The sequence below is a fragment of the Bombus affinis genome, chromosome 4, assembly GCF_024516045.1.
Source record: "Bombus affinis isolate iyBomAffi1 chromosome 4, iyBomAffi1.2, whole genome shotgun sequence".
NCBI classification, from domain to species: Eukaryota; Metazoa; Arthropoda; class Insecta; order Hymenoptera; family Apidae; genus Bombus; species Bombus affinis.
In genome coordinates, this window is record NC_066347.1 from 24,044 (window position 1) to 42,028 (window position 17,985).

The 17,985-nt window shown below is 35.2% G+C and overlaps 2 protein-coding genes across 9 annotated transcripts in view; one reads left to right on the plus strand and one right to left on the minus strand.

Moving 5' to 3' along the window:
* Nucleotides 1–17,985, plus strand: part of LOC126915234 (60S ribosomal protein L7a) — a 113,557-nt gene that overhangs the window by 23,189 nt on the left and 72,383 nt on the right. The window lies entirely within an intron of this gene.
* Nucleotides 9,160–17,985, minus strand: part of LOC126915227 (TGF-beta receptor type-1-like) — a 72,286-nt gene continuing 63,460 nt past the window's right edge. For all 8 annotated transcript variants that reach the window (XM_050719692.1, XM_050719691.1, XM_050719693.1 and 5 more), the window contains one exon: nucleotides 9,160–16,184. In XM_050719692.1, the coding sequence (XP_050575649.1) occupies nucleotides 16,062–16,184 (123 nt within the window). In that variant the 3' untranslated portion in view covers nucleotides 9,160–16,061. The remainder of the gene's footprint in view (nucleotides 16,185–17,985) is intronic.

Here is a 17,985-nt window from a genome sequence, read left to right on the forward strand (position 1 = left end):
TAGCGTGAATGTAATATGGTTGCATTTATTGGGGTTTGCTTTTATTTGTTTTTCTTGTAGCCAATTTTCTATTTTTACGATATGTTCTTGTAGTATTTTGACTGCCGTTTCTGGGTTAGTATGCCTGACTAGTATAGCTGTGTCGTCCGCGAATGTCAATACTGTGCTGTTGGTAGTTGTTGGTATGTTCGCCGTGTATAATGTGTATAGTATTGGGCCTAGGACGCTTCCTTGTGGTACCCCGGCCTTGATGTCTTTAACTTGAGAATGTGTGTCCTTGATTTTTATTACGAAGATTCTGCTGCTTAGGTAGGATTTTATTAATTGGTGTATTTGCTCCGGGAATTGTTTCCTAATTGTTTGTAGTAGACTTTCATGGTTAATTTTATCGAATGCTTTCTCTATGTCTATAAAGAGGGCTGTGCAGTATTCCTTGTTTTCTAGTGTTACTATTATTTCGTTTATAAGCCTGTGCATTTGCTCTATCGTGGAGTGCTTGTTTCTGAAACCAAATTGGTGATCCGGTATTAGTTTTTTTTTGTCACTATTATTGGTTTTATGCGGTCGTATATTATCTTTTCCAGTATTTTGGAAAATACTGGAAGCAGTGATATTGGTCTGTAAGATGCAGTTTGGTGCGGGTCTTTGCCTGGTTTATGTAACATTTTGATCTGTGCTAATTTCCATGGTTTGGGGAAGTATTGAATTCTTAGAATTGCATTGAATATTACTGTCATTAGTCTTATTGCTTTTGGCGGAAGGTTTTTCAAGATTTTACCATTGATTAGGTCGATTCCTGGCGCTTTGTTGTTTTTTGTTTTATCAATTATGTTTCTAATTTCTTGTGCCGATGTTTTAGGTATGGTGTATTCCTTGTCGGCTGTGGTAGTAGTGGTTTGTGGATCCTCCTCCGTATGACTTTTGAGGTTGCTGTTGTTGATAATGTGTGATGTGAATGCGTTGCAGAGGTGGTTGGAGAATTCTTCAGCTTGTTCTTCGTTGCTTCTTGCCCATGTGTTATCTGCTTTTCTGATTGCCGGGACGGGTATTATTGGCTTCCTTATTTTTTTCGTGGCTTTCCATAGTGAATAGTTGGTGTTCTCGTGTGTGGAGAGTGTCCCTATGAACTTTGCGAATTCGTTATCGTTGTGCTCCTTTATTTTGTTTTTTATTTCCTTTGCAAGTTTGTTTAAGTGTTTTTTGTTTTCTCGGGTTCTGTATTTTTGCCATTTTGCTTTTGCTTTTCTTTTTTCTTTGATTTTGTCGAGTATTTCTTGCGGGATTGTTATTGTTTGTCTGCTGGTTGGTTCGGGAGTAGTGGTTGTCCTTGCTGCTTCCTGAATAGTTGCTGTCAATGTTGCTACTGCCTGTTCTATGTGTTCAGGAGTTTTTAACGGGATGTTGCAGTTTATTTTGCTTTCTATTATTTCTTTGAAAGTTTGCCATTTGGTGGTTTTATTGCATAGTGTTTCTGGTTTGCTATAGTGAATTGGTTTGTTTCTGTATTCAATTATTATGGGTGTATGATCGGAGCTGAGCTCGAGGTTGGGTGTTATTTTTAGTTTATTTGTGTTTAGTCCCCTTGTAACTGCAAAGTCCAGAAGATCTGGTTTTTTGTTCAGGTCAGTCGGCCAATGTGTCGGTGTTCCTGTGGATAATATATTGAGGTTATTATTTCTAATGTATTTTTCCAGTGTTCTACCTCGAGGTGTAATGTTTCTTGACCCCCAAAGCGTGTGCTTTGAGTTGTAGTCTCCCGCTGCGATGTACTTGTCCCCTAGGTCCTGGAAGTATTCTTCCCACATTTGTGTTGTTATTTTGTGTCGCGGAGGCACATATACTGCTGACAACTGGAAGTAGTTGCTACTAGTTTGAACTGTAACAGTGATTGCTTGTAAATATTCTTTGTTAACTTGGCTGTGTAGATAATGTTTGATATCGTTTCTGACTATCACTGCTGTCCCTCCGTGAGCTTTTCCTGAGGGGTGTTTGGTATCATATATGGTGTAGTATGGTATTTTCAAGTAGCTTTTTGTAGTGAAGTGTGTTTCTGAGACAAGTAGTATGTCTATATTGTTATTGTATATGAATGTTTTAATTTCGAGGGCCCGTTGTTGCAGGCCGTTTGAGTTCCAGGCTGCTATTTTTAGAGTGTCCGTTTTTATTTTTTGCTTAGCACGTTTGTAATTAGTTGTAGCATGACTGTGATTTGTTGAGTTTGCTGTTTTAGTACTGCGTTTTGTTCGCTTATCATTCTGGTTAGCATTTCGGTGTTCTTTATGGATTGTTTGAGTAGTTCTTTGATTTCTGCAGTGTCATTGTTACTATTGCTGTGGTATTGGTTGTGTGTATGTGTTGATTGGCTGGTTATTTGAGCATAGCTTAGATAACACCAATGGTGTTGGTGCTGATAGGTTTGGTGTTTGTTGCTTGCTCTGTACTTGGAATTATTTCAGGATTTGTGCTGTCCTGTTGGGCTTGTGTGTTAGTGATTGTTCTGCTTCGTAGGGGCGGGAACAGTTTACGTTGTAATTGTTTTCTTACTTCACATCCTTTATAGCTGGCTGGGTGGTTTCCGTTACAGTTGTAGCATTTAACCTCCTCAATTTTTCCCGTGGATGGGCAGTGTGTCGTGAGATGATTTTTTGCGCATTTAACGCATGCCGGGGTTCTATTACAATAGTTTTTGGTGTGTCCGTATTGTTGGCACCTTATACATTGTGGGATTTCTTTTTTATGTCTGGGTGGCTCCACTTTTACTATTGTGTTTAGTAATTTTTCTATATCGTATATTTCCTTATTGTTGTTTTTAGGTTCTAGTTCAACTAGGAATAGCGGTAATGGTTGTTTGGTATCGTATTTGTTTATGTTATTTATTGACCTTACCTGGTGTCCGATTTTTGCCAGTTCTTCACTTATTTTTCCAGTATTTGTTTTTGGGTGTAGTCCCCTGATTACTGCTTTGTAGCTTTTGTCGGTTTTGAGCTGAAAAGTGTGATATGCTGCATTTTTTTTCCTTTAGTGATCTTGTAATTTTTCTGAATGTTTCTGGGGTGTTGGTTTGCACTTTCACCTGGTCTATTTTTATCTGTTTGATGATATAGTTGTCTTTCCCTGCGATGTTGTTTAGTAGTTCGATGAGGGGGTCAATTATTTTTGCGTCTACGTATATCGGTGGTGGTTTGGGTGTACGGTTTGTCGGACTTTCCGTTGGGTCCGTTGCTGCCTCTTCTGGCAGTGCGCTGAATGGATTGTGCAGTTTGATATCTTGTAGCCATTGTTTTTTTTCATATGTATCTTTTTTGCTGGAGGTTGCCACCGTCCAGCTTTCTTCCTGGTGTATTGGTATGTTTTGCTCCCCGTCGGATTGTGTTGTTTCCATAATATCATCATTTTTCTCTACATATGTAGAGTCTGTAGCTTTATTTATGAAAAATGTTTCACCGGAGTTAATTATTTTTATTGGTGGAATCTGCATGATTCCACGTTTTGTCTATTTTTGGCGTTAACTTTGTTCCTTTCTCTTCTCTCTTGCCGCACTTTCACTGGAGCACTGTTTCGCACGTCCGTTTAGGTCGCCTGCCCAGGCGGAACTGTGGTATCGTTCGTGGAAGATAGGCTTCTCCTATCTTCCCGTAGTTGCAACAAGGACTGTTTGTCTAAACGCTTGCTTGACTTTGCTTTGACTTTGTTTGACTAAATCTTAAGATTTATTGCGGGTCCTCACATTAGCTAAACATACTGCGGAGATATATTGACATCTGGAGATCATCTTACCCGAAGGATAGGATCTGCGTGTGGCGAGCCACGGAACAGAAACCTTTGAAATATTTACTGCCACGTGTCGCTACGGCTATTTCTTTAAAGGAGAGGTATAGAGTTACTCTGTGCCTTTGTTAGATAAAACGTTCATCCCTTTGACCGCGGCTACGTTCGGCGACTGATTGTCGCCTCGAGCCCAAGCTCATGATCATAAATCTCGAACAATCGGAGCGACATTTGTTTATGCTAAGTTACAGAGTTACGGTATTCCCGCGAATCCAAGGAGGAGTTCCGGTGTTCTTTCATCTCCGACATATATATATGTCGGATTGAAGTCAGGATTAACGAGAGGGGCGTTTAATGAATTTTCATTAGGGTTGGCCATTGCCGTGATACGATGAAGAGTTTATTAGCACAGACTTATTAACAAGATTAGGCACTCGTAGCACTAGTGATGATGACCTTAGGTTCGAAACGAATCCGCGGTCAACGGGACTCTTTTACTCTTTACTCGTCGGCCACGCCTAAGTGGTACTCTCAGTTAGCCCGCGAAGTAAGCACTCTATCGAAATGATACCTTAGTCGATGAAATCGTACTCGAAGCTCTCACGGTGACGCTGTCTAGGAAAAACTGCCCCACCCTCTAGCGGCACCAGGTCTTTTATATTTGTGGAGACAAGTCTTCGTTCGGAGAGTGAGGGAAATTGCCGTTGTTGTTAATTGGTCAGTCTTTGGAAGTGTCCTTCACGGAAAAGACTGTTTGCCTATTTTCGTTAATTAAGGTTTAAGGTTTATGACGGGTCATTAGGCTGGCTGCAGATGTTTTGCGAATATGTCTCGACAACCGGCAATCGACCTACCCATAGAATAGGGTCTGCTTATGACGAGCCATGAGACAGAAACCGTTAGTGTGCTTACTGTCGAGTGCCGTTACAACTATTTCTTTTTATGGAGGGCTATAGACTTTTCCATGACTTTGTTAGAAAAATGTTCGTCCCTTGACCGCGGCTACGTTCGGTGACTAGTTGTCACCTCGAACTCAAACTCATTCTCATAGATTGCAGGCAATTACGATCGGGCTGAAGGACGGTGATTGTTTAACTACGGCTATGGTGGAATCCAAACTACAATATTAGGGGTTTTTCCCCGGTTTCAACGGAAGGCTCCGGTGTCTCTCCATCTCCGACATATATATACACTCAACGAATTCAGATATTTGCCTTCCTTTTCGAAGTTGGTTTAATCAACGAGAATTATAAATATGTCAGCCAAGTCCTTTTTCTCGGCCTCGAAGCCGAGAAATAAATAAATAATTTATATATACCATACATATACTTTATGTCCTTCATATTGCCATTTCTGTAGAAAAATATCGGGTTTATTCTAAATCCAATTTGAAAAATAATTCACCGTATAATAAGAATAAAAAATGAAATAAAATGGAATTAAAATTAAGACAGGAAGTGGAATCTAGTAAGGAATACAGTGGAAGAGTCGTTGACTCGTGAAAGAAATCGGAAACGCCTGACAATGACTGATTTTAAGATGATTATCAATGTAAATTTAATTTATTCCAACCAATTATTTCTCATTGTCAGATCACTATGGCGTTTATTAGTAGAGTCTGCGTGGACACGCAACGCAAGAGGCTTCGAGTATTTCGCGAGAGTCGCGACCTCGTCTTCGAATAGATACATCACGTATCAAACTGTGTTTTCGGTGATTAATTCATTTCAATTATCTTCTTCTTTTTTTCCTTTTTTAGTTTTCCTTTTTTGTTAAAAAATGTAATTTTGATTCGCGAGATCGTAAAAAAAGACAATCGCGTGAAAAGGCAATCAAACGGATTCGCGCTCGACGAGCCTCAAGAATTCCGTGGCCCCGTTATAATTACAAATCAATCGTTAATTAATAATTAATAACATTAGGTACGTATATCTATTAGTAGTATTGAGATTCACCCACATCGTTCGGCACGCATCATACAGTAACAGTAGGTGATCAATCATTGAACGAATGTGTTTGTTTCATCCACTTTATACAATGCTTTTTACGTATTTCTTTATTCATTTTTTGTTGTTGTGGAACAAAATTTTGCTCATCGATATGATTTACTTACAGGATATAGGATAAACGTGTCGCTGATCGAAGATCACCTTTTGGACGAAGTAAGGAAGAAATAACCTAGTACCTTTAATTCCACTAATTCTGTACTTTTTTATAAGTTTGATAATCATACTATAACTATAAAAGTGTAATTATAAATTATCTGATTAATGTGTTATACCCAATAAAATGACATAAATATATGAATTATTAAATCGATAGAATTACAATTTTACTGTAGTAGATTTTTTATTATAAATATTAAAATTTTTAATTTTTGGAATAGGAAATTTAAAGGACTTAAAAACCAAGAATATAGAGAAGTTTAGGCTATTACTTTGAAACCATAAGGAATTTTAGGAAAATGCTTTTTATTATTAATATTAAAATCGATCCTAAGTTCATTGAAAGATTTAAGGGAACACTATTATACATAAAATATATACTTCATCACCTAGAATAAAAACCGATTTTGTCAATAATATTTTGAAACATTAAATTATCTCAAAAATTAAGCATATCAGCTATAAAATAAATTCGAATAAGTCGATTAACAGAATTAGAATAAATATAAGCATCGTAAAATAATGTTTTATATACAATCTTTTTTATCTAGATCTATTTCAACCTAGTCGTTCGTATCCAACTTCTACGATCGGCGATTTTGTTACACTCTAGAAAAAAGAACTCAATTGTCCAGTCGATATAATTAAGTTGCTTTTTAATTTAGCGACACGTTTATATTTTCTAATCGCAATCGTACGAATCAGATTGGAATAAAACATGCCTGTTACAAACATACGTTACGTGAAACTAGAAAAACAAAAGAAAGTACACCATCCACCAAGCCATTTCGTCATTACGAAAGTTACAAGTGCTCACCCTATCGTATGTAAGTCGTTGATTAACATTTACACCGTTATGTACAGGATATAATACATTGGGAAAAGAAAGATGGTAAACAGAAAGATCGTCGCTACGGTAATAATGAAGTTATAATAAAATAATAATTATTACAATTAATCCTAATAATGGTAGGTACAGATATTTTTTTAATTGCTTCTTCTTTTTAATAAAACAACAAGATTAAAGCAAGAAAACAACATTATAGTTACATGTCTTACGCATTTCCGTTCTTTCGCAACAAGCAAAAAAAGAAATTTGACTACCTGCTGAAATAAGGAAAGACAAATTTTCACGCACACACATGAAGCAATAGCAAGGGAAATATAAACTATGAAGCGATGATACAAGCGTATAATACGAATCTTGAAATACAACATCGAATTTTCGCGTGATTAACACTAAACCTACCGACACGGTCAAATTAACCGCTCTCGCGACTTCTACACAAATTTAACCATATTTAAACTTTATCATATCGCTTGATAATTTCTGACTTTTCCTAAAACATGCATATAATATATTTTTCGGTATTTAATTTTAATTTGCTCTTTTATTTGTTGAGAAAAATTTGTACTCTGCCTTGCCTACCGTGAGCGGTCATTTTGATCACCCGACAAAATATGTTAGTTATTCTTAAAATAAATGCAATCAGTACAAAGGAAAGGCTACCTCAAGGTCAGATAACAAACAAGATCATAAATAACAAATAATAACAGCTGTTGCATCCGTAATCTTGCCATAAAAGAATCCATCCTTCGATCAAGATAGACACCAGCTGTCAAAACATATCAACTCAGGCCCATAATAATCCTAAGGAACCGCCACAAAATTTAGCATTTTTTAAAGCCCATTGTTACAAACATTTTAAAAGTCGAAAAGTTTATTAGGGTTGTTGCTCATTGCTATAAAACGCGGGAAAAGCTTTTTCAACTCCACCCTCGAGTAACCGTTGGTTAATACTCATCAATATTTTCGTATAAATATCACCGTCACAGATCATATTTTTACTTCCTATTGTCTTTTCGACTAGAATACATCTCGGTTTGTTAGTCAATTAGTCGACATCTAAACTTGTTATCTCTAAAACTCAGACAGAAAGCATCTCAGAACGTTTTGTGTAAAGTTGTTATAAAAGGAAAAGTAAAATATATCGAATTTGACAATAATTTTGTATTCCGTACATGGTATTATTCTATGATAAATATTTACCCTAGAAATGTCAAGATTTAAAAAAAAAAATTATAAAAAAAAATAACGCACATAGAAGAAGACTGTTTAGTGTGCGATGAACCAGAAACTTCAGCAACTAAAAACGACATGAAAAGCTATTTACAACCGAATAAGGGTTGAATATTATAAATAAGCGTTTACGTAAGGGCAAAAAGGAAAGGAATTATCGTTGACAGCAGAGAGTGAAACTGGGTCCGATGGAACAGTTTGGAAAGAAATAGATGCAAGTCCCAAACCTGGCAGGACATCAGTTCATAATATATTTAGGAATATGTTAAACGGCATATAATGAAAGGATAAGTAACAACGGCATTTTATCTTATCATTGATCACCATATAGGGGATCATATAATAGAATGTACAGAAGAAGAAGCATTTAATGTATTGGGGACTAAGAGAGAGCTAGATGCAACAAAACTAGATGCATTTATTGCTCTGCTATAAAATTTGCCCGCGGTGCATATCAGGCAAAAAATTTAGATGTCTCATATTTGTGGAATAAAATTTGGAGACCTGCATATTTTTCAAAAACAATCAGCAGGAATGACTTTGCTGAAATTATGAGGTTTATACGATTTGATAAGAACGAAAGAAGCCAATGTTTACGAACCGATAAATTTGCAATGGTATCTACAGTATGTGGCCAATTTACAGAAAATTCACAAAATTGTTATAAATCTAGTGCATAAATTACTTTTACATAAAGAATTGCGGGGAAAAAACCATGCAATAAAACTATCAACAAGTTCAGATTCATTAGTACAAAAAATTTGTCAAGTAGAAGATTGTAAAGGTTACAAAATTGCGAAAATTTGTTTAAGATGCGGGAAATATTTATGCGGCAAATGTACATTTGATAATAAGATAATTTGTAAAAAATGCAGCAAAGTTGAATAAGATATATCCCTATATAAATAAAAGTGTAATTCTATTTAAGTCTATAATGGAAATTAAACAAAAGTAAATTTGGACGAAATTTTATGAAAATTCATCATTTTATATACATTTATTTATAAATTAACCATTATCTAAGTTAAATCATAAGAACTATTACTTCTTTAATCACCGGTCATTTTGACCGCACAGGGTAGAATTAAGTATATACGAAGTGTCGGTAGGTTTAGTGTCGAGTCTATAATTGAAATTAAACAAAAGTAAATTTGGACGAAATTTTATGAAAGTTCATCTTTTTATATACATTTAGTTATAAATTAACCATTATCTAAGTTAAATCATAAAAACTATTACTTCTTTAATCACCGGTCATTTTGACCGCACACGGTAGGAATAGGTATACACAAAATGTCGGTAGGTTTAGCGTTAAGAAAGGTTGTGCCCTCATAGAAAATAATAAAAGAATCTCAAAAAAGAAAAAACGATTTGTGTCGTGGCATTAAAACTCGTGTTAAAACTCGTATGAAAATAGAAATGAAAAGTATGGGGTGGAACGAATTTACTACCACTAAGAAAAGAAAAGGTCGTATCGTTAATAAAAAATAAATGAGTGGTAACGTAAGGCAAAGGACGCAGGAATAAGTCTACACACGTGTGTTTTCAACACACGCCAACATATGCCAATTCCTCCCTCTCTCTTTCTCTCTCTCTTTCACGAAAAGATCGAATTGCAAATATAATGCGAACGTTAATCAACGTTAATTTGGTATGTAGTTAATTGACGCAAAATGTGATAACGCAATTGTAATAGCTAAGAGCAGAATCGCAGCGACGTTCCAACATCCACGTTGATTAACACTTAAAAATTACAATAACATTATAAAATACGCGTTGACGTGTTGACTAATGTATAGAATTGTACACGTGTATATTATAATAGGATATTCATATAACTCTAGGCTATAAAAAAAACAAGTTTCAGAGTAATAAAAATAAATTTAAAAGCAGTATAACTATTAATTATTAGGAATATTAAAATAAAAGAGTAAAGGATCTCCTCAATTTCAAAGCAATAAATTTATCATTATTAAAATCGTTAAATAGTAAAATATCTATAGTCAACGTAGACAAACGTTATCGTCAAAAAAATCCAAGAATCATTTTATAAAAATTACAAAGATTATTTTTAAAACATTCCCAAGGCAATTTTACGACAATTTCAAGGAATTAATATTTCGATCAACACGTCAACGTCCAACGTTCAATTGAAACGACGCGACACAACGAAAAATTAAAAAATTTTTTTCTTTTTCTTTAAAAACCTTTCCGACAGTAATCGCCGATGTATATGCATCGTTGCTAAACTGCACGCAACTGACGAACTGAAAAAGATGGAACACGGCTTTAAACTAAAAGCGGACGGTGCTAGACATCTCTAGCATCGCCTCGAAGGTACAGGTTTCTCGCATTCTAACACGATATAGGTTTACACTCTACGTTTTGCACATTTGCGCTTTCTTTTTTTTTTTATCTTTCACTATTTCCTCTCTCTCTCTCTCTCTCTCTCTCTTTCACCTTCTCGTTTTGTACAAATCGAGGGGTAGGGAGTTGGGGAGCGCTTATTAAGCGGTAAGGGAGCAAAGAAGAGCGTTACAGGGGGAGGGTTGGGAGAGTTAGGGTGTAAAATATACTATTTGGCAGTTTGGCATTTCGTCGGATATGAATCAGACTGTTCGCTATTTCGAGACCCAGGCGACGATGTCCTTTTATCCTCGACTCTTGAAACGTCATCGACCACGAAAATTGCTTAGAAAATGTAACGGCGGGAGATATGGAGATCATATCTATAACAGGAGTGCTCGACAAAAGTTCCTGATTGAGTCTGAACACGACGGAATGGACACAGGATCGATACTATTATTCTTACTCTTTAATTAGAATCTAAATTGGAGATTCGACTCGATAATAATCGCGCAAATATATGGGGTTTTTGAAACAGCCTGCTATAAACAACAAAGATCAACGACGCTTATATAATAGCAGGTAACTTCTGAAAAATTTTTCGAATAAAAAAGTGCTTAACACTTTGACTGCCACGTTGGTCACATATGACCGGCCACAGTTTCTTCTGTGACGCCACGGTGGTCATTTGTGACCGCAGCGCTTGAACTCCTTACACTTGTAAAAATTGAATGAAAATTGACAGTTAGGACGTTCTGAATATAACTTTAACTGCTTTGAAATAAGAACAATTAAACATTTTTATTAGAACATCAATAAAAAAAAAAAAAAAAAAAAAAAATGAGAACAAATCTTGCATCTAACAGTGCGCTGTGTTTGCATCCATATTTTTGAGGGGTAATCTACGAATATTATTATAAACACAACTCAGAAAATAATCGTAAATGATGCTTTACAATCATATAATTGAAGTTGCAGTGTGAGCATACCGTACTATTATATATAGAATGAGCAAATATTGTTTACTAATATCTTCTACACGTTTCAACAATATATTCTGGACGTTTTGCTTACGACGAAACAACGAATGCGAATGGTTTGTTGAAATAAACGAAGCCTTGTTATAATATGTCGCTATCAACTGTTACCAAGGCGCCACGATGGTCACCCGTGACCACCAACAAGATAAACGGTCCATTGGGGAAGAATGTTGTCTTACATCATCAATTTATTATTATTTTACCATTATATGCTTTAAATAATAAAAATACTCCCGTGGCGTCTTGAGCGAAACATGTGACTTTGGCGTGGCAATCAAAGTATTAGAAGTGATTTTGTTTCCTGTTATAAATGAAAATATGTAGTGGTCGTTATAGTGACTTGATAACATTGTGTAGATACTTCGAATAAAAAAGAATTTAAAAGTTATTTTGTTTAGAGTTATAAAGTACTTTAGTTTAGCCTATTTATATGTAATATTATTTAAAATTAAAAGAATATATCGTATATAATTAATTTATCTATGGTGTTAAACGTTTACTGCGATAAGTACGATACATATCATATACCCCTACGAAATTTAACACAACGTTTTTTCGAACCTCCTATAATTCATCTTCTATTCTTGATAAAATCTTTTCAGTCTAAAGTCTAGAATAACACTTTTTATAAAACGTGTTTATAAAATGGGGCAGTAAGAAAAAGCACTGGTAACATGTGAGGCTTTAACAAGTTAAATTAAAGATATTTTTCCTCCAACGAACGTCTCTACGTATGTAAGAACGCGCATTATATCATTATTGGTCTCACTCACTCACTCACTCACTTATTCTCACTCACTCACTCACTCACTCACTCACTCATCCATTCACTCATTCACTCACTCATTCACTCACTCACTCACTCATTCACTCACTCACTCACCCACTCACTCACACACCCACTCACTCACTCACTCACTCACTCACTCACTCACTCATTTTAATTAAAACTCGATATCTCTTATTGGCACAAAATTGTACTAGTAATATGGAAACATCTGTGAAAACACGTTACCGTCGATGAAGTTCCACGACAAGGTGATTCTTTCAAACGCGTTTTAACAAATAAATTCTGAGTGAATTTGTTGGTGGAACTACATTGAACCACAGTAATTCTATGGATGTATTGTTATTATTTATAATATCATAAATTAACCTACGTCGTAATAGGAATGTGTACGAGAAGAACGTCGGTGGAAAAAAATGCGCCCCCCTCCCTCCCTCGAAGAAGCATTCGTTCATTTAAAAAAAAAAAAAAAAAAAAAAAATTGGGGCAGCGAGCTAGGAGCCGGATGCACGCACGGAACACGTCACGAGTTTAACAGCTACTGTATCATCTCCTTTTCCTTCTCTTTCGTGGATTATGTAAAATAGTTTACTTACTATAATCGAACAATATTAAATCGTTCAGTCTTTTGGTGGATTGCAGCGTTCACGATGTCGCTACGAATAAACGCATCTCTGGTCGATAACGCTCGGTCGATGAATTACGAGAAGAATCTCATCATCGGTCGTCGAAGAGAAACGAATTTTATTAATTTGTTTATTGACAAAATATTCTAGAGATACGTCTTGTTCCCACCTTTATAAGAGATTTATATCGTTTATACACAAATTTTAATTGGATCGTACATCAATATTCTTACTGTCGATGTCGCTTTTCTTCCAAAGAAAAAAAAAGAGTCATCGACATTGTGATTGTTTCTTTTTTCTTTGTTTTTTCGTAATAAAAGGGTCGTAGCAGCTGGGTTTCGAATGGTTTATAAAGTTCCTTTTAAAAAACAAAAGAGAAAAATCCGTTGAACGTTCCCTTTCAGGGACGCAGTTAATAAAAAAAAAAAACAATATAAAAATACAATTATGTGCATATCGAAGGACCCTCCATTAATTATACCATAATTAATCGCAAGTTTGTAGACTTTTACGCTGATTATTGGATGACAATGACTCGATTTTCCCTTTCCCTTCTTTCTCGGTGTTCTGCGCACTATCTATTTCCTATCGTTCTTGTTATTTCATGTTCATTCCTGTCCGGTTCCAATTATGCTCTCTTGTGTTCACATTTGTTGTTCACATTTTCTGAATGTGTCGGCTCTGTTTCACGATAATATACGATAACGTAACCACGTACCTCCGTCGAAGAAAGTTTGACGTCCTTAATTATCTTTTTCCTTTTTCTTCTTATTTAACATTACCGATTCAATCAACCGTCTTTGGAGCCGCGACGAGTGGTCGTTAAACACAATTTAGCTTCGTAGAGACATACCATACGCATATTTCCATATTACTCGCTCGTTTTCACTATGTAACAAACACGTGCACAACTCCGTCTCTCATGATTGCTTTTCGAGAACCGCGGCACATAGGAACGCGTGTTACAATCATGAATATTTTTTATCTTGCTCCTCAAAACGCGAATCTAAAGGAAACGTATAAAATATCACTCATGAAAAATTCGGAGCGATAATTAACAATATTCAAGGAGAACACGCGTTCGTAATTGAAGCATCAACATCGTTCTCTCTCTCTCTCTCTCTCTCTCTTTCTCTCTCTCTCTCTCTCTCTCTCTATGTTTCCCTTTCTCATCGATCCATGAAAAAATTCACGAAAATATAGTTTCTCCAATGTTTTTCTTTGTTTTCTTTTTTTTTTTTCTGTATCAATTTGCTTTCATTTCTCCTCTTTGTTCTCTTTTAAAACTCTCTTTTTCGCTACCTTTCAGTCGTAGGTTCGCAGTCTGTCTCTTCTTCCATTTTCTATCTTCTATTCCACAGTTGCTCAGTCTGTCCCTTTCATACATACATAAACGAACATTCATTCTTGAGCTTAGCACCCTTTAATTTCAGCCTTCCTGTGTTACAAAGGAAACACGCTTCGAAAGTCCCGCGTATCATGACGCACCGCCTTCAGCTCGCGTATCACGATTAATACGCAAAAATATTTCGTCTTGAGCAAAATATCTGGGTATGTCTAACGCTAAGAATACGTGTAGTCGTACCATATGTGTGTATAGAATGTGTGTATATGTGTACGTGTGTGTGTAATATCCGGTTAACGAACCAAACCAAATAGTAGAAAACTACGAATGTCATTCGTTGTAAAAACTTTGAGAATAATTGGAAATTTACCGTTGCGAAAAGGATACCTATATGTAAAAGGTATTGTTTGTTTCTGTTGAATAAAAGATCACGTAAAAATGCTAAATAAAGAATACTATTATTTTTGTTTCTTTTGTTTAAGCATTCATCTCGATCATAGTTTCTCTTATAAACAAAAACAAAATCACGTATACTTCTGTGTGACTGTGTCTATTCGACAACCATAAATTGTTCGGCTCTTGCTAACTACCCTGTATATATGTACAGAATCGATGCAAATATTCGACTCTGTCTAATCGCAAAAACGAGAAATAAGGATATGCATTTCTCTTCTAACATGATGTGTATGAATACGCTCCCATAAAAGAAGGAAAAAGAAACTTAGTCTCTGCACGCACCGGTAAAATAGGCGAATAAATCCATATGACACTATGTGTAAATTTTGAGTAAAGGAGGAAAACTATATATGTATAAAATGTATAAGGAAAAGAGCGAAAACATATGAAATTATGACGCGGAGGCCATTATTTTCTCGTGAAGTCGTCTCAACCCATACGCTGGACGAGGAAGGTCCACCTGTCAGGAATCATTGTCGATCGGTCAATCGAATTCGATAGTTAATTATTTAATCATCTTGCTGAAATGATTGCCATTACAAACTAGTCGACGAACAAATTACTTCGGTTAATCGAATCGGATCGCCCAACAACGAATATACGTAATTACATATATGTGTATATATTAATATACAAATTTATTAATATTTATTAATATTACTCAATAATATTCATTAATATTACTCAATAATTTATATACGTCATTATCTTATCATTACTATTAATAAATATACAGCAGAGGTGTGTGACATGTGATCAGGCACGATATCATATTCGATTAACCGAACACTTTACGCATGTTTATTTATTCCGTTTCAACCAATCGATCGATCGTCAGGAACTGAACGCCCTGATATTCTCTCATTTTGCACATTCATCACCAACCCTGTCCATGTTTCTGTTAGACATTACATGCTTTATTACTTTTTCTTTTTTTTTTTTTTTTTTTATCTTTTAAAACAAGACGTTCTTTCAGTTGCCCGACTACGACTTCTTTACATAGAATAATTCCGCTACCTTATACGTACAAGCTGAAACTTGAAATTAGGGTTACAACTCGACCAAGTGAACGCGATCAAAGGAACGTCACCTCCATTTCATTTATTTCTTTTTTTTTGTCTGATTTTTTCGCTTTTTTAAATATCTTTTTAACCAGTCTTTCGTTAGGCTTTCTGATCCAACTATTAGAATTTCTCACTTTCGACCAAATGTCTTATCTCTTTCTGTTTCGCTCTTTTTTCCATGCTCTCTCTCTCTCTCTCTCTCCCTCTCTCTCTCTCTCTCTCTTTTCTCTCTCTCCCCTCGCTTTCTCTCGCTCACTCGCGGAGTAACACGGCACTTAAAAGTGTTATTGCGATAAAAGTATTACAATTAAAGTAAATGTCCACGTATGTTTCGAGCACTTCTAGTATTCCGGTCATTTCGACGACCTGCTGATTCTCTTCGTTTCACTTCAAGTCCTCCATCGCACCGTAATTTGCGAGAGATTTTTTAATCCTAAGCGCGGTTAGTCTAGCTGCCGCGTTGTGATACCAACACTCCTTCATCACCTTCGACATCACTTGTAACGCCTGGAAAAGAAACCAAACGACACGTGTATCATAGATTGTACAAAACTTTCTACAATTATCATACACACCTTTACATGTAATTAATGATCAAGCAAAATATAAAGAATTTAATTGACAATTTCTTTTAATCTGTTAACTACGGAGTTTAGTTTTAAAAGTTCGTTATAGAGTGCGCAGGCAAAATCAAACAATGACGAGTATACACGTCGACCGCAGGGTAAATGCTCCTATTATAAATTTTACGAGAGGAAGGATTACATTCCTATTCGATAAAAAATTAACAATTTGTTGTTGAAAAAAGGTATTGATATTAAAAATTTAAAAATTGCCAAAAAATAATAAAGTAAAGTACACAAAACAATTCGAGGAATAGTCGATGCATTAGGAAAAAAAAATCAACTCGATTTATAAAAAGCAATACATTATACGAAGTGTGACCGATATAACAAAGAAAATAATCAAATAATCAAAATCTTTTTCTTATATATATGTGTATAAAATATGTATAAAATATGTATAAAATAAAAATATGTATATATATAAAATAAAATACATAAGTTTTAGTAAAAGTATAAAGGGAACGTATCACTAAATGTCATTTATATTACTTTTTACTAAAATTTTGGGTTTTTATAGTAAATGGTAACATTTTATTTTACACGACGAGCATACACGTCAACCGCACCGAGATAAAGTTTTAAATTGGTCAAAGAATCTGTTACGAAATATAAGATAAGATAAGCTAGATTAAGTATAGATAACGAGATGCAAAATAAGGACTATTATGTAAGAAATAGAACTCTGTAATCCCGAAGGGAAAACGATAAAGAATTACTACTATGTGTAATAAAATATATTCGAGTATAAGTGGACTGTGGATATTCATGTAAGTTTTCATTTTTATAAGTATAACTGTAATAAAGTTAATAATTATATGTAACAATTAAAGCACACCTCATTAATTTCAGTGACCCTGAAATACGTTGTCAAAATCAATATTCTTTTTTCTTTCATTTAATCGTACTTCATAATTTGTTCACTTGGACATTTAATAAATTTTTCTAACTTTATTGTTGAATAACATGTGGATGTTTACCCTTAACGGAATACCATCTTGGAGTTTGTCTATTTCATTTCTTTAGCGCGGCCAATGGGGTGTTTTCTTTTTAGTCTTCTTTATTTATGGGTTTTGCTCGCTTCAGCAGTCAGCTGGTTTGGATGTGTTGTCATTCTTTTCTTGTATTTTTTTGCGTATCTGCCGATTTCTACTTTGACCAGTGGTATTTTTAGATCTTTCTGGATTAGGACTATTGTTCTGAATATTTTTGATCGTAACAACTCTAGTTTATTTATGCGGCTCATTACTGCTCTCCTCCACAGTGGTATTCCGTACGTACAAATTGATTTTATCATCGCTTTGTAGATTTTTAGTTTATTTTCTATGCTGAGTTTAGAGTTTCGACTAGTTAGCCAGTACATCTGTCTTCTTTTTATCCGTATTTTGTCTATAATTGATTTAATATCTTGTTTCCATGTAAGTTGTGTGTCTAAGCGGAGCCCTAGGCATTTAACTTGCCTTGTTTGTGTTATGTGCGTCTCGTTCAATTGGATACTTGGTGATTTCCCTTTCCTTAGTGTAAATGTAATATTGGTTGCATTTACCGAGGTTTGCTTTTATTTGTTCATCTTGTAGTCATTTTTCTATTTTTGTGATGTGCTCTTGTAGTAATGTGACTGGTGTTTCTGGATTAGTGTGCCTGACTACTACAGCCGTGTTGTCCGCGAATGTCGGCATTTTGCT